Below are 24,349 nucleotides of genomic sequence, written 5' to 3' on the forward strand. Positions count from 1 at the left end.
TGCCCATGCAGACTGGAGGACCCTAGGTTTACCCAGAGGCTCCAAACCATGGTAGCCAAGACACTGCTCAAGTCCCTTATCCCTCCGACAGCCATTTAGCGGCTCCTTACTGAACGTGCACCGAACTCCTGGGCCTTTGGGTTGTGGTGCGGTGGGAAGGGGTTCAGTCCCAGGGTCAGAAGTGGGCAGGAGAGGAGGACTCAGAGCCCCAGCTCTCTTGGCTGGGCAGTTGAGGCCAGACAGCTGGGTGTGGACTCGGGTTCTGCCACCACCAACTAGGACACCTTGGGTGCCTCATTAAACTTCTGTGCCTCAGTGTTCCCATCTGTAACACGAGGACAATAGAACCTACACCATAGAGATGTTGGAGACTGAATCAATGCATGTGCCCAGGGCCAGGGCAGAGTACGTGTCCTGAAAGCTGCAGCCCCTCTGTGGCCTCAGTGGAGCAGGTGGAGCTGGCTTCACGTCCCGCGTCAGGACCACCCGCACCTGCTCTTCTCCCCACCCCGAGCCACGTGAGCACCCCAGGTGGACTAGCCTCCCCTTTGGGAGACTTAGGTGCGTGAAGGGTCTAGGTGAAGGGACATGGGGACAGGAGGGCCTCACCGTGCTGCCCGCTTTTGCTGCTTCTTCCAGGCGTCCAGCAGACTCTTCACCACGATCTCAGAGTGGTCTTCCTTGTTCAGGGACCAGAGGTCTTGCTCCTTCAGGGGACGTCGGTAGCCAAGGATGGCCATCCTGGGGCAGGCAGATGGCCCCACATAGGGTCAGAGTTTAGCAGCCTGGAGGTGGGACCAGGGTCTCCAGAAAGGAGAGTCTCCCTAGGGTGCTGTGGTCAAGGGAGGTGTCTCCTTTGTTACTACAGTGAACAGGCTGGAGGTCACTGCCTCCCACCCCAATTTCCCACTCCAGGCCCCTCCTCTCCCTCTTCCCCAGATGCCCCATTGACTCCTGGGCCCTGGTAATGAAATCCACGTTGGCTGGGGCTCTGGGCGAGGACGAAGCCCTAGCTTTAGTTGTCCCTTCAGTGCAGCACGGTTAATGAGATGTCAGCTAGGTCACAGACACAATTATCTTGCTCAAGCCACCCCTCGGGGTGGCCAAGCAGATGAGGAGCTGCAAGCTTATCCCAGACAGAAAAGCTTGGAGCTAATTACAGTTTCCCTCTAGCCCCTGGGCCTATCCCCTCCACCTGCCAGATGCAGGGCTAGCCTTTAGACTCAGCCCCCAGCCCAAACAGACAGATATCCCCATCCTCATCTGCCCCATGCCTGCGGGGGTGGGGGTTTGAGGTGGGGGCAGCCAGGCCCAGCTCCTCAGAGCCTTGAACTTATCTACTCCCCTTCCTCCCTTATACCCCGCCCTCCCCATCTCCTCACCCTCCTCCCTCTGACCCAGGCTGGAGGGAGAGCCAACTCACTTTGTGAACCACCAGAAAGTCAGGAAGGAGAGGAAGCCAGCATTAGCCTCTGGGCAGGGGTTCTAGAAGGTGAGAGTAGGCTGAGGGATATGAGGAATGCTCACCACCCTCTCAAGGCAGATTAGAGGGAGGAGGGCCCCCTGCCCCCACCTTCCAACTCCAAGCCCCAGTTTACACATTGTGGACATGACCCGGAGATGGAAGGAACAGGAAGGGATGGGGAATGCTGGTAAGGGCTGGCTGAAGAGTGGGTGTGGAACCCCCACTACCTTCCAGCTTCCATGGAAAACTCACAGGGTCGACATTCCTTGAAGAGAAAAATGGTGGCTTCTCCTTGAAGCAGGACAGGATGAGGGCACAGAGCACCAGGGCAAAGTAGATGTAGAATGTGGCAAAGCGGAAAGGGTCCAAGATCTTGCCCTGGGGGGACAATGGGGAGGAGCATCAGAACATCAGTCTCCTCTGGGGTAGGAGGTGGCCCCCAGGGGTTCTGAGAGAGGGGAAGGGTCATAAGGGGGCTGCCGTTCTGTGAGGGCTTGTCCAGCATCAGGCATCGTGCCAAGCACCTCACCTGCATCACCATGTCCAACGCTCCCTACAAGATAGGAAATCTATGACGCCCTGTTTGTAACTGAAGAAATGGGGATCCAGAAGACCAAGGAATTTGCCCAAGATCACACAGAAAATAAGCAGACGATTCCAAGCCTGTGCTCTTATGAGTATACTTGACCATCTCCCCTTGAGATGGAGAAATGAGGAGATGCTAAATTGACTCCCGGTGTTCCTGTCATCACACTATCGCCACCACCAAAGATCAAGAAGAAAGCCAGGAACTGAGGCAGGTGGAAAGAAAGGGGGAGAATGAGACCATGAGACTTCCAGGTAAGCCAGAACTACCTGTGCGTGTCTGCAAACGTGTGTTCATTATACAGACATTGGCAGACGCCCCTCTCAGACATTGCAGTGGATGGTGGTAGTGACTACAGAATAGCTCCCTGCACTCACACGAATATCCAACAATGGCCCCATTCCCCTAAGTTACACTGGTCCTCAGCTCCGTCCTTCCCACCTGCTTCCAGCATAGATACGGTGAGTAGAGAACAACACAAAAAAAGACTGAACCACAGGGGATGTCCTGAGAGCCAGGGAGGGACAGAGGGGAGGAGCGTGGGACCCAGCGCTGACCTTGAGCCCTAAGGTCACACCCTAGACAGGGCGGGACCAGATAAGTGCCTCTCTTTCCCCTTACCTTTGCCACGGCTGAAAGGATCTTGGAGCGGAAGGGGATGATGGCGCAGACCACACACAGAAACCAGAAGATGATGAGGACCCCCGAGGACTGTACCCCCTGCAGCCGCTCATACTGGATCAGCAGGGTGGCCACCAGCTGTGCAGGGAGGGCAGAGGAGGCCAGGCTAGAGTATATACATCTGGACCTACCTCTGTTCCTCCCCACCCTGTGTGGCCAGATGTTTAGGGGTTACCCCCCATCTTCCCACTGCTAAGGTGTCCGGCCCCCATCACAATCTCAAAACCCACTGGAGACCCTCCCTCACTCAGTTTCCCGGGCCCCATACTGACCATGGTGACCCCCACCACCAAGGGGGTGACAAAGAAGATGGGGGCAGGGGCCCAGCCATGGATCAGGCCATGGAAGGAGTAGAAGAGGTCAGCCCAGGAGATGCACCACAGCAGGACACCCAAGACCTATGAACAAAGACATGTCTTAGAGCCGCCATCCCCAAAAGGAGGGTCAGTCTCTTTTTGCTCCTGAAGCCACCAGACCTGCTGGGGCCTGGCCCTGACAGCTGGGCTGGGCACTGGCCGGAAGCTTCTTGAGGGTAGGAGAGCCTCGATGGAAAATTTGCTTGTACCTCCCCAAGTAGGGATGATCTCAGTTGGCTGCACACCCAGTTGGCAAGCTGCCATAGCCCCCCACCAGGTGGTGAGGCTAGGGACCCCTGTCCAGCTTCTGAGAGTCGGGCAAGGGACTCATTAAAAGAAATTTCCCCCAGGTCCTAGCCCCACCCAAAGAGCCCTGAGCTCCTGACCGTCTTTAGCTTGGAGAGGCGGGAGAGGGTGATGTAGCCTCGGTGGTGGTGCCACAGGTAGAGTAGGTAGAAGGGCAGGGTGGCCCAGAGGTAGATGCAGGGGACCCAGGCCAGCAGGGAGTTCTGGAAGCAGGGAGTGAGGTCTGGGTTGTCTGTGTACACCGACAGATTGGAGTCCTGGGGACAGAAGAAAGAATTTAGTGCTATGCCTGCCTTCTGAAGGATTGGGCTCTCCCTCAAGGGAGGTGGCTGAGCCACAGAGATGCTCCATATGCGATGGTGAACAAGGGCCCAGCTGAGATGCCCGTAGTAGAGGTCTCAGGGGCCCCAGCTTCACTCTTCCTTGCCATGTAGCTTAACAATATACTGACCTCAGCAGCTTGACTCTAAGCTTGGAATGTCCCTTGCTGTAGGAAGTTGATCTTTGTTCCTGGGTTGCTAACACCAACCACGTTACCAGAGGAGTGGCTCTGTGAAGCACAACAGACCCCCCCCCACCCCCACCTCGGAACCATCACGTAGCCCCAGGAAGACTGCCCGGATTTTCCCTTAAATGCCCTAAGCCAGACGGAGAAGGCAAGGCAGTTCAGAAGGTGTCAACACGCTGCCTTTCTCGGATCACCGGTCCTCTGACAGTAAACGCCTGTTCTAAATATCCCGGCTCCTGTGTTGGTCTATTGGCTGAGTGGTTCGGGCGGCACGAACCCCAGACTCAGTTGCCCTCCAGTTACATCGGGAGGGGGGTCAGAAGGTGTGTGAAGATGAGAGAGGATAAGTGTGCAAACGAGCAAGGGTTTGTGAGCTGTGGGCTCTCGTAGGAGGCCATGGTCACCTCCATTTCCTCATTTCTTCATGTTTTCTCTCTCTAACTACAGTATTATATAAGTATAATAAGCTGCACCCACTTACGGGGCACAACCCAATGGGTTTGTACACACCTGCAAAGCCGCTGTCACAATAACGTTAGAGTTCCATCGTTCCACAAGTTCCCTTGTGCCCCTTTATAGCCCATCCCAGCCAGGAAACCCCTGATCTGCTTTCTGTCATTCTAGATTTCTACTTGTTTTTTAAATCATTTTTTTTTTTATTGTATCGAAGCAATATATACACATGGTTGGAGAGCCCGCTTCCTCTCTAAGCCTCTCCCAGGAAGGGATGAGGCGTTTCCCTGAACCTGCTGTTGCCTTTCCTTTAAAAGGCGGGAGGCCATCCCCCACCACACCTGCCTCATTGAGTGGGTGTGAGCTCAGAGAACAAGAGGACGTGGAGAGAACTCTGTAAATTACCAAGCTTAGGGTGACCGCCTATTCCGGTTTGCATGGGACTGTCCTGGTTCTAGCACCAAGAGTCTGGCATCCTGGGGGACCACTGAGCCCAGACAAGATCCCTCTTGTCTTTGGCTATAACCACCTAAGAACTTTTTGAAAAAAGATCAGAGGATACATTCAAACACATATTTTACTGAGAGCGTTTCCTCCACAACCATCAACCAATTAATCTTTTTTTCTCTTCTCACAAAAGATTAGACAGCTGTAATGATAAATCTTTCTTCAGGGCTAGCATTGGGAGGATAACATTACCTGCTCACCCGGCTCCTTGGCCATCCTACTAGACCAGACCCTCACCTCTTCCTAAGCACTTCCCATGGGTTCTGATCTCTAGGGGCCCAGATCCCTGTCCGCACTCTCCTGGTCTTTGCTTCTAAGTCTCTTTGCTGGTTGCCCTGTTGGCATCCGAGTGCCCCAGGGGTCAGTCCTTTCCTCTTCTCCATCTCCTTCTCCATCTGCTCTCACCCCCTTTGCAATTTCGTCCAGTTTCATCTATAGGCTGATGACTCCCAAGTTTATCTCTCCAGGCCACCATTCTCTATATCCAACTACCTACTGAACATCTCCGCTGTACACATCCTACAAGAGCCTACAAGGAACACCTGTGCAGTGTCCCTTTCCACCAACCCACCACCTCTCTCACTCCAGCCAATGACCTCCTTGCTGTTCCTGAACACCCCAGGCCTGTTCCTGCCTCAGGGCCTTTGCACTTGCTGCTCCCTCTGCCTGGACCGCTCCTCCCTCAGACTTATTTAAGTCTTTCTTAATGAGGCCTACCCTGACCAGCTCTGTTTAATATTGCCACTTGCACGGCACTCCCAGCATCCCCAATCCACCCTCCTTACCCTTCCCTGCTTTTTTTTCAGTCCGTAGTACTCATTGCCCTTAAACATGCTATATAATTTACTAGTTGACTATGTTTTTTCTTATCTCTTCCTGGTGGTGTGTAAGTTACTTGAAGGTGAGAATCTGTATTTCGTTTATTGATGTATCCTGGGTACCTATACCACTGCCTAACACATAGTAGGTGCTCAGCAAAAATTTGCTGAAATAAGTTAAATTTAGCATTTGTTAATAAATAATGAACAAAAGGATAATCATACAGCCTTCCTCTGAACCTTCACTGTCTCCCTACTGCCTAGAAGACAAAATCTAAGCATGTCTATGGTATTCAAGAACCCCAGGCTGGCCTAGAGTTATCTATTTATGTGAACTATTCAACTATCTATGTGCTTGAGTTCTCCCATCTTAAAAATATGTTTCATGGAGTGGTCTTCACATCTTACCCCCCTTTCCTCAATCACTTTCACTCTTTAATCCCATCGGGGCCAGCACACTGCCCTCTAATGTCTCTGCCCACTGCTGCAAGGTAACCCTCCCTGGAACACAGATTGTGACCCTTACTTCAGGCCCCAAACTTGCAGAGGCTCCTGCTGCTTCTGGAATCAAGTCCAGGCACCCCACAGGCTTCTCTTCTCACTCCCTTTCCCACCGCTCCCTCCCCCTGCTGCCAAACTCGATTCCCCCTACATGGCTCTGAGACTCCCACTTCTATACCTTTGCTCAACCTGGTTCCTCTTTCTTCCATTTGTCAAAACCCCAACAACTCCAGGGAAGTGGTGGTGGGCCCAGCTTGGCACCCATCTCTTCCATCTTCTGAAGTCAGCATCAGAGGTGGCTACCTTTTTGGAGCATTAGTCGTCCACCTGATGATGTTTGGTGAGGGCCTGCTATGAGTCAGCCAGTGGGCTGGGAGCACCTGGGGCAGACCTGTCCTTGCCTTTGGGGACCATGCAGTTTGAGGACACGCTGCTTTGGGGCATTTCACTTGAGTCCCGGTGGGCAGGGGTTGTACACCTTGTATTCTAGAGCCCCGTGTTCAGTAGTCCCTCAAGCAACCAACATAAGCTCACAAACACTTGTCGAGTCTCTGGCATACTGGCCCAGCTGGGCATCGGGTCACAGGCAGAGCTGGGCACCTCACTGGGCCTGGTCGGGGACCACAGGGGAGGGCAAAGGACACAGCTAATCCCTAATGCAGCCTCGGATCTTTTTTTTTTTTCCTTTTTAAAACATTTCTTTTTCAAGTATAATATACCTACAGAAAAGCACATACATCTAAGTATACACCCTAAGGAATTTTCACATACTGAACACGCCTGCGTAACCAGCATGCAAATCAAGAAACAACATTACTGGCACCCAGAAGCCCCCTTGTATCTCCTCCCAGTCACTACTTGCCCCTAACAATGTGGATTAATATTTCCCATTAGGGATCTTCCTATAATGGAAAGTGTACAGTATGTATCTTTTATGTCTGGCTTCTTTCACTCAACACCATCCTCATGAGTGTCATCCTTGGGGTTGAGTATGAGTGGGGACAGGCCATCCTCTGCATGGTGGTCTATTGTGTGAACGGACCCACGTATGTGTCCATAATACTGTCAATGGGGCAGCCCTACTCTGCTTTCAACTCAGCAAGCCCATTAATCCCATCCATTTAATTGCCACCCAGATAGCCTGCCCGAGGCCACCCCTCCCTCGGAAACTGTTGGGTCTCCAGGCCTGCAGTGCATTTCCTCTCTCTCTGGGCCCAGCCCAAGTCTCATCTCCTACAGGAAGTCTTCTTGGGGCACACCGGCCGCTGACTTTTCCTTGTTTTAGCTTGTGTGATCTTGGCAACCAAGTAAGTGACTAAACTGTGAAAGCAATAAAGGCCCCTTAAATTTCACTGACAGTTTATGATAGCATAGTCATTAACTGGCTGGTTGATTCAGAGTGACTTCTAGAAGCAGGGAGGAGGAACAGCGTTAGGCACGGCTCAAAAGGGAAAGCAGGTTCCACTTGTTCCAGGTCTAAGGACAACAGGGAGCAGGGATCTTGAACAGGCACCCAGGCCTTGTGGGGTCAAACTGAGGTTTCTCTCTACCTCATGCCGTCTGTACCTGTACCTGTGAACATGTCCTCTCTTCTGCAGCAACGTGAGCCCTTGAGGGCAGACACCCGGCCCACCCTACTCATGTCCTCTCCTGCCCTACATTCTCCAACTCCCGGCACAGGGCCAGGTACGCAGGAGTGGTCTGAGTTGATTGACAAGGGAGGTTGAGTTTGAGGGCAAGACAGGGAGGGAATCCCTGCACGAGTGTGTAAGTCGGTGGCAAGGCTCTTTGAGGCAGGCAAGGAATCGCCACAAAAAGAAACAAATCTCGATACAGAGGACGCCATGTGGGCTGCTGCTTTGAAGTCATGGAACCGTGAGCAAGCTCCTTCATCTCCCTGAACCTCAGTCGCCACGTGAGTCATAATGAGGGCAATGACAGCATCTTGGCCAGCTCCCCACAGTGGAGAGAATGAATAGCAAAGCACACCTCAATTCAAACAAGGCAATGCTTGAGAAAGCAAGCGAAGGAGCAAGAAGCTGTTGGGACCTTGTTTTGGTTACACGGGTAACCTGGACTGTGGCAACAATCAAGAGATCTTGGGGTTACGAGGACCCAGGCAGTTGCTTTGACCCACGGGGAGGTCCAGCCTGGGCCTCTTTCCTTTAGATAAGTATGTCCCAACTAGGCAGAGCCGTCTTCAGAAGGCAGCAGGTACCTTAGACTATTTACCCCAGAGCCCTTTGTAGGATGTCGAGGGGACATGCCTTACACAACATGTCCAGAACTGAACTCCTGCCCATCCTCTCCTCTCCAGCCTGCCCTTGATGGATGGTAACTCCTTCCTTGTCCCAGGCCAGAATCCTTGGAGCTCATCCTTGATTCTTCTCTTTCTCTCATACCCCACATCCAATCCTTCAGCAAATCTTGACCACTCTATACCTTCAAATGACCAGGCTGAAGAAGATGAAAGTGTTATATCCCACTATTCTTATCTATGAAAAAGGCAACTTCACCTGGTTCTCCCTGGTGTATCCAGAATCCAACCACTTTTCTCTGCCCACCTTTTCCACCTGAATTTCTATTCCTGCCATAGCTCCCTCCCTGGTCTTCTCACTTCTACCCCTGCCGCTTGCCTGGTTAGTCTTTTCCAGCACAGCAGTTAGAGGCAGATCTTTATGAAATCTAAGCCAGACCCACGCTACCAAGTTACTACTCTGGTTCAAGGCTGCCAAGGACCCTCCATTTCACTCGGAGTAAAAGCCAAAGTTACTGCATGGCCCTCAAGACCCTCATTATCTGCCTCCCCCATCTTTCTGACCTCATATCTCCCACGCCCCTCTCCTGCTCTGCAGCTGTCACCCACACAGTTCCCACAGCAACAACGGCCTCCTTAATAATGTGATTAAACAGCTGGATGGAGCTGATAAGGTCTGGCGCCCAGAATGACTGGCACAGCAGAGGTCCCTTTGTGGGCACCGAAGCTGAAATCCCTCCAGACCTAAGCAGGGGACAGGTGAGAGTAAGGACCCCAGAGCCCTCTGCCCCAGCTGGGCCATGGCTTTGTCAAGGACTTCCAGCTCCCCCACACCCACAGGCTTGTTGACAGCCTCTGTCTGAGAAGAGTAATTACTTCCTAATCCTTTGGGGTGGGAAGAAGGGATAAACTGACAAGTTCATTTATCTCGGCAGAAATAGAGATGCTAAAAGGGCAAGGACCTGCTCTGATCCCCAGTCACACTCACTGACCTGCCATGTCTGAAACAGCAGCCTTTGGAAGGGCCCAGGGCAGGGGTGGGCAAAGCCTGGCCATGCGGGGCCAGTCTGTGGCTCACAGGCCTGGCTCCTTCTGAAAGGGGCTGTGCCAGCCCACAACTTAGGTTATTTAAGCATCACCGTGTTCTCGGATTATCATTTAATATTCACAACAGCTGAGACCTATGGCTGGAAAGCGACTGGCCACAGTTCGCATGGGCTGATATCAGTACTCAAACCCAAGCAGTCTTGTTCCAAAGGCCCCACCCCAAACCATGGGATTCTACTGTACTTTCTCTGTACCTGATAAGGCTCCAGCATGACATCCCGCCTTGGGGACAGAACACATGCATCACGAAACATTAAAAATCTCCTTTCGGCCTTGCACCACCCCCTCGAATCACCTCCTAGCTGCGGTTCATCTCCAAGAGCTGAGGGGAAGGGGCTACCACCATGCAGGCGCAAACTAGCTGGGTTTCTGGGAGCAGCTGCATTAGAAACCTGAATATCCGGTTAGAAGGAGAAATCCAATCCAAGGATTAGGACCCTCTCCCAGTACAGGAAACAGCTCTAGGTGGGGAGGAGATATGCCCAGCCACTCATCAGGATCCCTCAGGGATCCCGCTCTACCAGTTGCCCCTGGAACAGACCCACCAGGGAGGGGTGGACCCAGATCATGCATTCTGACCCTGCCTTCTGGGTGGGTCAGCTGGTAGAGCTCTGACTCACTTCCTTCTCTAAGACCAGGGACCACGAGGCAGATAAAGGGTGGGAGGAAGCCAGTCTGGGGCCACGGGGACCAAATCTGCCTGCCAGAAGCCAGGAACTCAGAAGTTAAAGCCATCCAGCACCAGCTTCACTGGCCCCAGCTGGGGTGCAAGGAGGAGATTCTAGGGACCCAGCCTAACCAGGAAGACTGGGGAGCTTTGATGTCCACCAGCCTACCTCAGGGGCCCTGCCTCTGCCAGTTTTCCCAGGGCTGCACATGTCACAGTATTTGAGAGTCAAAGTACATTGAAATTAGTCTCTTCCATTACTCATAAGTTCAGGTGGCCACCTACTCAGGTTGGGCAGTGACCTAAGAGGAAGCCTAGGAAGACAGTGATATCCAGGAGCCCAAAAGGGGTTTGAATGGCCCTAATCATGTTCTTGTCTCTGCCGCCCAGCCTGAGGCCGAATCCCAGAATCAGCACTGGGGAACTAGACCTGAAGGAGCCCCAGAGCCCACCTAAATCCGACTGGAGCCCAGGGATGGGTGAGTGACACAGCTAGTGAGCGACAGAATGAAACTCAGATCTCACTTCCTCTCAGGCATCAGAGCAGGGGACACAGAAAGTTGGGCCTCTGAGGGTCTAGGGTTTTGCCCCCTCTTATAGTGGGTAAACAGTCCAGAGAAAAGTGAAGGTGCTGGCACTTGACCAGTGAGAAACCCATAGGCCTCTACCAAGAGCTGCTATTAGGTAAACTCCATTTCTAAAGTAGGGAAAGGGAGGTCTAGAAATAGGGGAGGAATTAACCAATCTCCCATTGGCCACATCTTCTCTCTTCCCAATTGGTCGTAGAATTTCAGGGTGGGACCCCAACTTCTTTCTTGGCTGGAATCCTCTTTTTAGCATCCCCACCGGTGGTCACTAATCATGTGCTTGCACACCCGCAGTGATGGGGCGCTCACTACTTCTCAGGAAATCAGTACCATCTTTGGACAGCTCTCATGGTCAGGACTTTCAGTTTTCTGAGACCTCATAAGCATCCTGGGAGCTTCCTGGGGCCATCAGATCAAGGCTGATTCTGCAAATAGGGCAAAACCTCCTGAGGGTAAACAGCCCCAGGCCCTTCCCCATGCACAGTCTCTCCACCACCTGGGTGCTGCTCAGAACACAGAGCAATCTTCCAGGCAGGGGACTATAGGCACAGCCAAGGGACACCCCCACCTCCTTTGTTCTAGAGGCATCTCTGGTTTCATGAGCCCTGGACAGTTTTGCTACGGTTCATTCTTTTGGAATTTATTTCTACCTCCCAAGGCAAACTTAGAAATGTTGGTCATCTGACCCAAAGTAGGTAGAGGTAAAAGATTCAAACAAAGAGAAAATTCACCCAGGGCCTGATGTGTGTGAGTCCATAGGTGTAAGCACATGTCCAGGGGTCATGGGTCCCCTCAAGTCTGCTACCCTTAGATTCATCCGGGGCTGAGGCTGATGGATTAGCCACAAAATCCCCAGAAAATAGCTGAAAAGGCAGCCTCTGGCCCAACAGACCTGCCAGCTTCTTTCTTGTAGGTCTTGGCAAGTCTAACACCCCCTGCTAACCTCATTTCTCTTTCTCTTAACTCGTCGTTCTAGGAATTCATGACCTGTCATGCACAGAGTTTTTAGTTCTCAAAAGCATTTCACATTCCCTAGTTCATTTGATCTCCACAAGAATCTTGTGAGGTGGTTAGGAGATGGGTTATTTTCCCATTTCCCAGGTGGAGAAACTGAGGCTATGAGGATAAGCTAGTGAAAAGGCTTGGAAAACAAGTGGCGCAGAGGGGCCTGAACCACATTCACCTCTGCCCCTCCCTACCTTTTCATTCCCAGCTCAGGTACTTCCTGGCTTCCCTGAACTACTTCCCACAAGGTAGGTCACCCACAGGCCCTCAAGATAAAAGATTCAGGGGCAGGTGTACCTGAATAATATACAATGCAAATGAGATGCAAACTAGCATACCAGAAATGAGTAGCCCAGAGCTCTAGGCCTTATTGGGTAGCTGAGCTAGAGCTGAGGCTATAGCTCCTGTTTGTCTCAGCTCTGCAAACACTCAGAGGATGAGCTGGGAACCTTCCTGCTTTCTTCCCACCCCACCCTTGGTCACCAGCCATACTGGATACAGCACAGAACAGCTTTCAGGAGCCAAAAAGATAACGTGGAAAGTTGAGGTGAGAAAGAGTAGTCAGTTCCCTTGTCCTTTGAGGTGTCCAAGCAGATACCTCATATGGAATTCATCCCTCAGACCTTATACAGATGGACTGACTTCCATGGACCCTGAGGTCCTCCAAGGAGGTACAAGGGGCCCAGAAGCCCAAAGGAGCACAGGCAATGGGAAAGCTGGAACCACATCCCAGGGGCCCTGCTTCCTAGTCCAGCACTCTGCAACTGATTGTTGTGTGACCTCGACAAGTCCATTCCCTCCCTGGCCCTCAGTTTCCCTAGCTCTACCATGAGGGGCTGGGCTAGCTGCTCCAAGATTCCAAGCTCTGATATTCTTGGAAGTCTAGAGGCAAAAGATCTTTACACTTGGAAGAAGAAGGGAGTCCTGCGTATCCCAACTCCAAGTTTCTCGAAGCCTGTCCTTATACAGTCATAAGCTCTCAAGGTTAACAACTATCTACCCAGGAACAGGAGGACCTTGCACTTGAGGCTCAGACACATCTGTCCCCTTGATTTGCCACCCCAGACATCATAGCCATGCCACAGCCACACCAGCCAGGCTCAAGTGGGTAGTGAAAAGAAGTACAGTCGACCCTTGAACAATGCTGATTTGAACTTCCCACATCTACTTATATACAGAGATTTTTTTTTTTTTTTTTAACGAACCCACTCAGCTCAATTGACCCGCTGAGTTCAATTGACTGGCATAGTTCAAACCCGCATTTCTTGAAGGTCAACTGGCACTTAGGAATCCACGCATATGAAGGGCTCACTTAAGCTATGAACGGATTTTCAACCATGTAGAAGGTTGACATCCCTAATCCCTGTGTCGTTTAAAGGTTAACTGCATACTCATGAGCCAAAAGTGTAGCAGCCAGACTCTGGTAACAAGTAGCCAGTCCAGGCTGGATGACAGATGGGATTTACGTGAGGCAATAAGGGCGGCTTCAGAGAAGTTGTAACACCTGTGATTAAGCCTTTCGTGACCCAGGAAAAAAGACAGTCCCCAAAGATACCTTTTTACTGGTACTCCAGTGCCTCAGTTTCAAAAATACATGTAACCCCCAGAGACTATTGTAAACACAGCTCATGAGTGGGGTTCCTAACTATATACAGGTGCTTATGCTTATGTACACACACACACACACACACACACACCCATGGGTAACACACACTGGGCACACACATCAGGCACATCTGCACAAATACTCGAAATGGGAAAAAGGTTTAGAGACTGAGAATCAGAGGCCTGGGATTTGGGGCCAGCCTATGCTAGGAATCCCTTGAATGATCACAGACAAGCCCTTTGAATCTGAGCCCATCTGTAAAATGGAGACACACTACTACTTGCCTCCCAGAGCTGCAATGAAGATCAAAGCAGCTGCTGTGAGTAGGTTTTGAAAACTGTCAGAAAGCTCTTGAGTAGTCTACACTTAATGCACTTGAGCTGTGCTGGGGGACTGGAGTCAGCGGCCAGAAAAGTACCCTGATGTCTTAGAAAGGGGCTTGGTGTGTCAGTCATAAAAAGCCCACTTTTCTATTCTGGCTCATCCTTGTCTTCTAACTCGGTGACTTGGGCAAGTTCCGCCTACTCTCTGGACCTCCCTTTCGCTATCTTGTAGAAGGAGAGGTTTGGAGCCGGGAATCCTGGGATCCTGTGCCTGTAAGGGCCTGCCTCTCCCTCCTGAGGCCAGAGCGTTGAGGGCCACCCGCTATCCAGTGGTTCTTGCCCCCAGAAAAGATGGTGGCAGGAACCCTTTCCAAACTCCAAAAGTACCTGGTTAAACAGTAGCTCTGGATGCCCTAGACCATGGGGGCAGGTGTGAGGGTGCAAAACTAAGCCCTAGTCCAGGGTCATGAGGACCGTAGCTAACGGGGAAATGCCACTTCTGAACCCTACAGTCAGCCCCAGAGAGGAAGTAGGATGAGGTGGGACAAGTGGAGGAACTCCGATTCTGAGACACCACCCACTGCGCCTGGGACAGCCTAGCGCCCTGATTTCCCAGGTTCTCCACGCGGCGGGGAAGGTCAGGGCAGGTCTTGGACGCCACGAGAGCAAGACACGGCTCAGGGCAGTCAAACCCCCTCCTGGCGTCGTACGCACCCCTCCTCCCCGGGAGCGTCTCTGGGCTCTCCGGTGCGCCTCCTCGGTGCCAGGACCCCTCCTTACCCAGAACTTGGAGCCGAGCTCCCCTGAGCCGCACAGGGCGTCCATGGGACCGAGTCGCGGCGACCTGGAAAGTGAGCGCAACCCTGCCCCAGCCCAGGAGGCGGCGGCGCCCCAGCCTCCTCCGCCCCGCGCTCCGCCTCCGCAAGCCCAGCCCAGCCCTACCCCAAAGCCCTTAGGTTCACATTCTTGTGTTCCCACAGCTGAGACAGAGCTTCCCTAAAGCTGCGGCTCTGGGAGGGACTTTGGGACAGGGGCCCCAATGGCACAGTTGACAACCCCTTCGAGTGGCTACTGTGCCGCGCAGGAGAGATGCTACTCCAGATACTGAGGCTGGTAGGTGTGGAGCAGGGTCTGTTTCCAAGGGCCTTACACCCATTCACACCGTGCACAACTCTGCTGCGGGCCATGATTCCCTGAAACCTGGAGAGGGACCTAGCAAGACTCCTCCGGTAATCGATCCTTGAAAAGGTCACGTTCATTTCTGCAGCTCCGACTCATCTGTGAAATGGAAAGAGCCTGTGTGCCCAGTCTGAAGGCCAGCTTTCCCCACAGGGTAAGGAGGAAATCCACACATTTCCACACATCAGACATCCACACAATTTGCACACGTGTGAGTGTACCCGGGGACAGGGGAACAGGTCAGGGGGCCCAGCATCATCCAGATGGTGGCTTCCCACGAGTCCCTTAAATTGCTGCCTTCCTGAGATTTTGTGGCTCCCCGATATTGTGGGGGTCACTTCAGTGTCACTCTGCTTTCATATTCGTAAAACAGGGATATTCCCAGTACCCACCTGGTAGGGCTACTCTGAGAAGTAAATGAGAAAGATACGTAAAGCATTAAGCATGTTGCTGGTACACTTAGTAGGCACCTAACATGTGTCAGTTTCCTCCACTTCAGCCTGGTCAGAATGGGGGATGGGCAGGCGAGGCCCCAGGAGGAGCCCCACGTTAGCACTCTCCTCATAGGCTATCTGTCTCCACATTCCCAGTTGTAAAACAGGTTTGCAGTCAGTAGCCTCCTCCTCCTGCTTGCCCCAGCTCGGCCATGCTGGGATCCCTCCCTCCATCTCTCTCACTCCCCCAGTCTCCCTCTCTTCCCTAACAGGATTCCAGAAAGCCACTTCAGCATCCCTTCTTGGGGTGAGACGGAATCCCCGCTCTTCCTGCAGCTCTTCCTGCTGGTCCATCTCTTTCCTGCCCTCACCTGTCCAATCCTGTCCCTGTTTGCAGGGTCTGCCCAGGTTCACTCTGGTGATCCATTCCCTGGCACTTGCTCTCAGCAGCAGGCATGGGCAGATGCCAGCAAGATAGAATAGTAGCCAGCCACTGCCCTTCTCTCTGGGCAGGCAGGAAGTCACCAGAAGGAAGGGTCCTGGCCATGGGCTATTGGAACAGAGATCTGAGCTGGCATGGGGTGGGGCATGGGAGCAGGGTGGATGAGGCTTCCTCTTCCCAGGCAATGGGACAGGTGCATCTCCCCTCCAATGGGCAAATTTTCCCAGCCCTTTGTCTGCCCACCTCCCCTCCACTCACCTGGTCACACCTCCCACCCCCACTGCTGAGTTAAAGACTTTACAGAGGTTTCATGCTCTTGTCACAGTATGCTTTGAATTATATTTAGTTGTGAAGAATCTGTCTTCCCTGCTAGTCTGAGAGGTTCCCAAGGGCAGGAATCGAATGAGTCACCTCCATTCCCCCTCCATGCCTTGGGCAGTGCCTTTTGTACACCGTGTGACTTCCGCAAGCCCCTAGATGTCTCTGGTACTCAGTTTCTTGAGAAACTTGGACACGATGCCATCTAAGGTCTCTCCCTGCCCAGGTGATCTAGGCTGCTATGGCCTAAGCATCTAGGAATCGTCTTCCAACCTGTCCCCTAACCCCAGTCTTATTTTCACCAGTACTTCCTGCCGCTGTGTTGTCACCTTGGTCTACCCATCAGACTCCCCTGCTTCTCTCTCTCTTCTCCTGTTCCTTCTCTAAGGCACCAGAGAAACCATGAGGCCGGCTTGCAGGTTTGGAAAACTTGGGGACTTTCCTTCAAGGGCATTCAGGAAGCGAGCTCCCCCTGCAGTCCTCCTTCCTGAAATGGAGAGCCTAGGACCGGCCCGGGCTCCCACTCAAGACACTAGCCCCAGAACTGGCCTGGTTATCCACTGGTTAGAGCTCTTGTTTGGGGCCAGGCCCTTGGGCTCTGTCTTCAGCATTGAGGCTGCAGCACCATTGCCGGCTGCAGCACCATTGCCTTCTAGATGATGGTGGGAGCCCTTGGCAATCCTCACCTTCTCCCATCTCTCTTGAGGCATTGAGAGTTCTCCCTTCCTGGCCCGTCTTGGAATGTGCCCCTTTCCACATAGCCCTTGAATAACAACCACAATATTCCTAGGACATTATGGGTTTGGTTGTTCTCACCAGAGCAAGAAAACTGAGGCCTTGAGATGTCTTGTTGTGGCAGAGGCAGGACGAACTCCACGTCGCCCGAATACCGGCTGTTTCCATGCAAGCTCCACAGCAGGATGCATAACCTACATCCTTAGCTGTTGCACCCATGCTGCCGGCCTACCTTCACAATTTCTTAGACTACTCTGCCCTTATGCCTCACCTCCTTTTCTGCACCTGGCATTCTATTCATCCTTGAAGATTTCACTCAACCCTTCCCATCCACCCTGCCCACCACGCCTTCTTTAAACCTCCCTGACCCAAATCCTGGGCTCGGGACCATTACTCTGCATAGCTCTCCCTCCCCATGTTGTACTCACTGATTGTCTTGCTTACCTCCCCCCAAAGAGGGTGGACAGCTTAACAATAGGGACAAAATCTCATTTATTGCTGTATCCTTAGCACCCAAGACAGTGCCCTGCAAAGCCAGTCCTCAGGAAATGTTTGTTGACTGACTAAATAAGTATCTCATGTCCTAAGGAGAAGTCATAGGTAGTGAGGCCACTGTGGCATTAGACACAATCCCAGCAGTGTGCACGGTCCACTCTGCTTTTTGAGTTTTCGGAACCAAAATAACTCCAACTGGAGGCTCCTGAGATGAGCAATAAAGACCTGTGAGTTGGGCTGCAGAAGAGAGAGGCACTGGACCTCCCCCAGCGTGAGTGGCCCCAGCCCCAGGCTCCCTCCCCAAATGACTACAGCTCCAGTCAGGATGAACAGAATATGTGCTGTGCCTCCCCTACCAGTGCATACCCCAGGGGAACCCAGCATCAGGGATTTCTTGGCAGGGAGATGGAAAGATAAGATAATTGCAAGGTACAGCTCTGAGCAGGAATGACAGCAGAGAGAAGAAAGAGCAAGATAGGGAACGGGGAAGCCCAGGGACAGGAAATGCTGCAAACAAGGAGAGTCAGGTGGGAACTGACAAGACAGGGGGAAGGGTGGGGAATAGCTAAGGCAGGTTGCTGGCTCTCCCTTCTGCTCACTGCCTGATTCCTTTTTAGCCCCTTTTGGCTCCTGGAAGGCCAGAAGCACCCCAAACCAGCCGCTAGCTCCCAAACTCCAGCCTCCTGCTTTTCTCCTGTTTCCTTCAGACCCAGGCCTGCTTGGGGCCACACTGGCACCACTCATGGCCTCAGCAAGGCTGCCCTCTTGGCCTCCAACCTGCACTTGATCTAATTTGGCACGCATGTGAACATTGGCTGCTGTGCCCGATTCAGAAATTTTTAAGACAAGAAGAATTAATTAGCTCCATGGGCAACAGTCAGGAGCTCCCATGCCTGGACCAGGGCTAAGACACACAGAGTTCCAAAGTTAACCTTGCAGAATTCTGCCTGAGCATTTGCTGGAGCTGCCACCTCCTTGACCTGCCTTGCTGTATCCTCGGACCAGGGCGCCAACCCACAACTTGCTTTTGAGCGTTAATTCCCCTCCTGGCAACCACTGTCTTGAATTACTCCTGGTCCACCGGCCTTAGGCAGGGATCACTGGGCACCATGCCTCAGCGCTCTGAAGGCCGGGCTGACCCATGCTCAGGCAAATCCTTAACTGGGCCCTGTGAGCCTGTTTCCTCCTTTGGGGAGGCAGGTGGCTGTGCAGAACACCTGTCCATAGAAGGTATCCATAGTGTTGGTGTCCTCTCCCTGGCTTGGTCCCTCTGCAGAGGGTCACTGGGGTGGCAACAGGTGCAGGTGCCCTGTGCTGCTACCTGGTGTCTGATGCCCTCATGGCACTGCTGGCAACAGTCCCAAAGGTTAGGCTACTTAGCTGGCCCAGGAGAAAGCAGGAGGGACATCAGGCTGTGGCGGGTGGAGACTAGGGGTGATAAGGGAGGCAAAATCTGTTTGGAAAGTGGGAGAAGTCTGGGTGGGGCACAGGGAAAAGACCGAAAGAGACAAAGGGGTGGGAGGAGGAGAAAAGCAGGTGCTCTGGTGTTTAAGGGCAGCATTATGTTAAGGAAAGGTGGTTCCTAGGAAACTGAATAATGCAGAGTCAACCTGAGCTAGTCCTTGGACAAACACCTGGAGCTGAGGGACACCTCTTGTGGTTGAACTCTCTCCCCATGCAAGATGGAGTGTTGTGGGCTTCTTGAAGCCTCTGAATACACCAAGCTGGGAGCTCGTGTGTACATTTCCATGAACACAAATGTGGCTGCTTTAGGAAAGGCCACACTGGCATGTCATTTTGTGAGCAGGATTCCTCGCACCATGCCCATTCCCTCCACAGTGAGAAGAGGCCAGGGTAGTGTGAAACCAATGAGCCTCAGGTTGGCCAGACCTAGGGTCAAATCCCAACCCTGCCATTTCCTGGCTGTGTGATCTTGGGCAAGTCACTCAATCTCTCTGAATCCATAGCCTCGTGGAAAAATGAGGGCAACGGTGATACAGAGAAGAGGCATGAGAACTACACAAATTTTGACAGGTTGTATTTAGAGCCTGCAGTGTGCTGCCAGACCACTGGGACGCCTAGAAAACAAGGAAGATTCCTGCTGGGAGAACTAACAAACTACCCCTACCATGAAAGAAAAACAGGAAAACGAAATCTTTACGTAGCACCCTGTGCCAAGTAAACCATTCATTCCCTACAGCCAGACCACAGGGAACCTACAAAACAAAGGCTGAGATTACTAACACGCCTTTCCCGCTTCATACCCATACCATCAAAGGAAAATAGGGAAACAAAGTCTTTAAACCAAAATTCATAGAAACTAAGAATGACATTAAACTGAATTTCTGGAACACTAGTGGTCGCTCTCTTATTCCCTGTCTTTGAGAGAAGACCACATCTCTGTTTGTGGAGCATTATCCTTTCTCTAATAAACTTTCCTTTTGTGTCTAACTCTGATGCGTGCTTGAATTCTTTCCTGCACGCGGTCAAGGGCCCTCTTTCTCAGTATAGGACTCAGGGCGGATTCGCCCCATCCTGCATCAATGGTCTGTCTCTTGCTAGGGTGTTTTGAGGAGTAAGAGATTGCAGATGAGCCTCAGATTTGTTTTTAGCACCAGCTTAGCTCACTCCTCTTCTCAGTTCCCCCACCCCCAGACAGACCTTTTCCTGGAGTCTTTGGGTAGAGGAATCAGAAGCAGCCAAGCTCGAGATGGTGTAGGCTGCAGCTCTGGACACAATTTCCTTTGAACTCCCAAGGAGAAGGCTGAAAATATTAGTGCCAGGGTAATGTTCATACCTCCAAAAGTCCCCACATCCTTGAAGCTCCTGGCCAGTTCCAACTTGGTCCCTGGAGGCCCTAATCCAAGCAAGACCTGCTGCCCCCACAAGCCCCTCCCCACCCTCTGCCTCAGACCTCTCTATTCTCCACCCCCATGGATCTGGGAGCAGAATCAAATAACCATCCGGACAATTATCATTTGGTTAGCATCATTGTTATTATTACTACTGTTAATAAATTTCAGCAGCAGTCATTATTTCCATTTCAAAAACCCTTTTAATGGGACAGTTTCCATCATTGATAAAGATTTTACATTGTTGTGAGAGATGTGACAATTTCCCACCCCCAGATATCCATTTTGACTCCAGAAGGTCCTAGGCTGGGGGAGGGGGAGCTACGATGGAGAGGCGGGGGCGGCAGCCTTCTTCTCTGGCCTTATCTTAACGCAGAATCCTCTAGCCATTAGAAAAAAAAAAAAAAAAAGGCCTCAGAGCCCCCTCCCCAGATCTCCCACTCTCAATTGGGAATAGACAGCTATAGAATTTTACAAAAATATAGAAGCTTGATATGCAGGCCTAGGTGACAACTCTAGGAATTTTGTACAATTTTGCTTTATTAAAAAAAAAAAAAAAAAGGCAGCTCCTACAAGCAGCTCTCTGTCCCCACCCAAGGAGGACAGAGGGAAAAAATTTTGGCACTATTGCACACCCCAAGAGGATTAAAGCAGGTGTTTGCTTCAAGAATTGGTATCGTTTCTGTCCAAAAGAGCAATTAGAAAAGGTTTCACCAGCTTAGGAAACACAAGTTTGGAAAAAGCCTCCAGGTCCATTGCCCAGCAGTCTGGCACTCCACCGCTCACCAGCCCCCAGCTCCCAGCTTCAGACTCGGGCTGTGAGTGAGGGATGCCATCTGCTGTTGAGGTTGCAGTAATCCTGGGGCTTGAAGGCGCTGGACGTGTTCAAGGGAGTGGGGCTGGGGTGGATGCTGGGGGCGGCTGGCAGGTGACAGGCCGGTCGAGCCTGCAGTTTGCGCCTGCGGTTCCGCCTCTTGGCACCAGGGTTTCAGACAAGAGAATGTTGACCGTGGTAGCACCGGAAAGGAGGTTCTGGGCCACACCGCAAGCCCCTCCCTCCTCCTCTCGCGCCCGCCCCTCCCTTCTGTGCCGGCTCCCACAGGGCAGGCAGCAGCAGGCCGTGTACACGCCTTGATGTTGCTCATTCATCATCCCCCCCACCAGGGGGTCATCTCCCCACTCGGTAGCTTGGCTCTAGACCCTAACAACTCCACTGGGAGGCCACCTCTGGACACCTGGCTCTGGCCCCTTCCATCTGGGGGCGGGGAGGGGGAGAGAAAGGGGAGAAAAGGAAGCAGTCCACTCTGTTTGCACAGTTTAATCCCATTGCCAGCCCCAATGGTCAGTGCCTGCAGTGCCGATCAGCGGGCCTCCACCCCATAGCTGGGGGGCTGAAGCCCAGACCGCTTAGGTCACCCGGGCTGAAGCTTGAGAAAGGAAAACTCAGAAGTGCTGGCCCCCTCCCCCACCAATTCACAGATCAGATCTCAGCAGCTGAGGCCGCCTCCCCCAGCCTCAGTCAGCCCCATTAACCAAAACAGCTTCATTATGCCAATTTCCAGCTTTCAATGTGCGGCTGATAGCTGTCAGCAGAAATAAGAGTTAATCCGGAATTACTCACATTCACAGAGCTGCCTGGCTCAGAGTAAGCGATAAAGCTTTGATAGAAGCGAGAGTAGGTCCTGCCTGCCCAGCCTTCTGCCACATGGTCTTCTCCCCTCACTCCTGGGAGGTGAGGCCGGAAGGTTGCAGCCCTCCAGGGAGAGGCATTTGGGTTTTCTCTCTCCCTCAGACACACACACACACACACACACACACACACACACACACACACTCTCACACGCAGAGGCAGCTCTGACCCCTCTGACCCCTTCTCTCCCCTACGCCCACTCATCTCCCCGAATCCTTCTCCAATGCTACCTGAAAATGCCTAACTGTCCCTTTTGCTTTTACTCTGGACCGTGATTACCTTTTTATTTTGGAAAATTACTTTATTATATAGATATAGATATAGATATGTATGTATGTATATATAAAAAGGTTCCATTTCATTTGTAAAATCTTATTTTTTTCTCTTTTTTCTCTTTTTTTTTTTTTTCCTACAGAAAATGATGACGAGGTTCAAGGAGAAAATAAGTTACATTACAGTTTCCAAAATGGTTCTCGCTCTCCGCCGAAGATGGGCCACCGTCAGGGCTGTAATGCACTCGCGGTCCCAGCTTGTGCTTTGCAAGAAGAGGGAATATAACTAGACTGGTTATTTTAGGTTAAAATAGCCAAGAGACAGACGCCTTCGCCTCAAAAATATTCTGAGACACATAACAGTAGAAGGAAACAAGTCTCTTCAGTCACAAAATGTCGTACATCCCGCATATACTAGATTCAATTAATTTAATAAAATAGAATATACATAGAGATTCTGCACAAACGTATTGCTTTCTCCCAACAGCTCCTGGTGTCGGGAACCTCAGCTACACTGGACCTGTCTCTTTCTGCCTGGAGCCAAGGTGGTCAGGGCTGCCGCTTCCAACTTTCTGGAAATCACTCCTGCTGGCCAGTGCCCAGTGCCACTGAGGCAGGGAGGAGCCCCTCCTTGGTGTCCACATGGAACTTTTTTCAGGAATATAGCCCAGGAGGAGGAGCTAGGATTTGGCACCCAGTGGAGAAAGGTGAGCGGGAGGGTGGGGCAGGACTCAGGGGTCCAGGTCTGCTGGGTCAGAGGATAAACCAGAGACACTCAGCATATCTTTCTTTTGTGGGGGCGAGGCAGCCATGCTGTCAGGGGGGCCGGAGGCCGAGAGATCCTTGGAGTCGCTGGACGGAGCCCTCCGTCGGAGGCAGACACCAGGGCTGGGTGGGGGCCGAGCACCCTGGCTCTCTGGGGGGTCTATAGAGATACTGGGCGGACTAAGTTTTTTCTTGGGCCGGCTTCCTGGTCCCCCAAGAGGCTGTCCCCCAAGGCCAGAGGGGCCGGAGCCCAGGTGAGCCTGGGAGCCGCTGTCCAGGCAGCTGACAGCGATGGAGTGCCTCCTCTGTTCCTCCAGCCAGGACGCAGGCCGGCGCCGGCAGCTCTGGGCCTCCACACTGTAGCACTTCTTCAGGTCCCGCGGGGATGCGGGGTCCTCCTGGCTGCCAACCGGCAGGAGGTCTCCTGAAATCCAGCTCAGCTCCGTGTCCAGCTCTAAGCTGCTTCTGGTCTCTGGTGGGCCTTCGCCCCAGTTGGGTTCTGGGCCTGGGCAGGGGGCTGGCAGGGGTGTGTGCTTCGAGATCTTGCTCTGGCTGCGGGAATGCTGCTGCACCTGGGTGCTCAAGCGGCCCCAGAATGAGGAGGTCCGGGCCAGAGGTGGGGAGGGACCACTCACCTCTGACAGCAGGTCCTCCCTGCTGCCCAGGCCCTGAACATCCAGGGAATCAGTCCTTATCGCTGCCTGTATGGGGTGAGGGGAGGGCTCAGCCTGGGGGCTTCTTCTCCCCCATGAACTGTCCCATCATGCAGCCAGATACTCCCTCCACCCCCTCCAGGGAGCTGCAGGACCACCCTAAGCAGGGGGAGTACCAGCGTTCTCTCTCGTTGGGAGATGGGGGCCATATGCGGCCTGCCTTCTGTTGACCTCCATGCCCCCTCCCTTCTCCTCCTCTCCCTTCCCATCCCTTTCCCTCCCCTCTCACAGGTGGCAACCCCTAGCCCCTGGGACACAAGAAAGCACTGGGCCAGCTCTCCTCCCTAGATGGCTCCTTCAAGCATCCCAGCCTTTGCAAAGGCTATTTCTTTGGACTTAAATACTCTTCCCAAAGCACCACTCAATTCTATAGGCTCAGGTCCTCTGTGACGTAGTGCCTGACAATCTCTACCCTCAAGTAAAATGGACGCCTTCCTCTTTGCTCCCTGCTGCACCAGGCACGTGAGCGTCCCAGCAGTTGTGACCCGTCACTGCAACAATTTGATGGGGTGTATGTTTCCACTATTAGACCATGAGCTCCAGAGAGCAGGGTCTGTCTCATTTGTCTGTGTCCCCGGGGCCTGGCACACAGAGGTTGCTCAGTGAATATTTGCAGAACTAATGAGGACTGTGCCCGCTTCCCTAGATGGGTGGGATTGAGCAGAGTCTCATGTGGCCATGCTCACAGGTAAGCGCGCACAGAGCGTGGACTTGTCGCTGG

General features: G+C 52.6%; 2 protein-coding genes and 1 long non-coding RNA gene across 15 annotated transcripts in view; 1 reads left to right on the plus strand and 2 right to left on the minus strand.

Annotated features, from left to right (window-relative positions):
- The window catches only part of ABCC3 (ATP binding cassette subfamily C member 3), a 41,537-nt gene extending 26,924 nt beyond the window's left edge, over window positions 1-14,613 (minus strand). For 3 of the 4 annotated variants that reach the window (XM_036222736.1, XM_016133754.2, XM_016133755.2), the window contains exons 1-7: window positions 14,514-14,613; window positions 3,475-3,651; window positions 3,005-3,130; window positions 2,673-2,810; window positions 1,718-1,843; window positions 1,424-1,485; window positions 610-741 (exon numbers count right to left, since the gene is read on the minus strand). In XM_036222736.1, the coding sequence (XP_036078629.1) occupies window positions 610-741; window positions 1,424-1,485; window positions 1,718-1,843; window positions 2,673-2,810; window positions 3,005-3,130; window positions 3,475-3,651; window positions 14,514-14,558 (806 nt within the window). In that variant the 5' untranslated portion in view covers window positions 14,559-14,613. The remainder of the gene's footprint in view (window positions 1-609; window positions 742-1,423; window positions 1,486-1,717; window positions 1,844-2,672; window positions 2,811-3,004; window positions 3,131-3,474; window positions 3,652-14,513) is intronic. The other variant, XM_036222735.1, reaches the window with a different exon arrangement.
- A 178-nt stretch (window positions 14,614-14,791) lies between these two features.
- Window positions 14,792-22,601, plus strand: LOC118603871. Its single transcript, XR_004951407.1, has 2 exons — window positions 14,792-15,066; window positions 22,294-22,601. It is a non-coding gene; the product is annotated as an uncharacterized LOC118603871 (long non-coding RNA).
- CACNA1G (calcium voltage-gated channel subunit alpha1 G) overlaps window positions 22,565-24,349 on the minus strand; it is a 62,548-nt gene continuing 60,763 nt past the window's right edge. For all 10 annotated transcript variants that reach the window (XM_036222909.1, XM_036222907.1, XM_036222908.1 and 7 more), the window contains one exon: window positions 22,565-23,616. In XM_036222909.1, the coding sequence (XP_036078802.1) occupies window positions 22,882-23,616 (735 nt within the window). In that variant the 3' untranslated portion in view covers window positions 22,565-22,881. The remainder of the gene's footprint in view (window positions 23,617-24,349) is intronic.

The sequence above is a fragment of the Rousettus aegyptiacus genome, unplaced genomic scaffold (genome assembly GCF_014176215.1).
Source record: "Rousettus aegyptiacus isolate mRouAeg1 unplaced genomic scaffold, mRouAeg1.p scaffold_m13_p_6, whole genome shotgun sequence".
In the NCBI taxonomy this organism is placed as follows: Eukaryota; Metazoa; Chordata; class Mammalia; order Chiroptera; family Pteropodidae; genus Rousettus; species Rousettus aegyptiacus.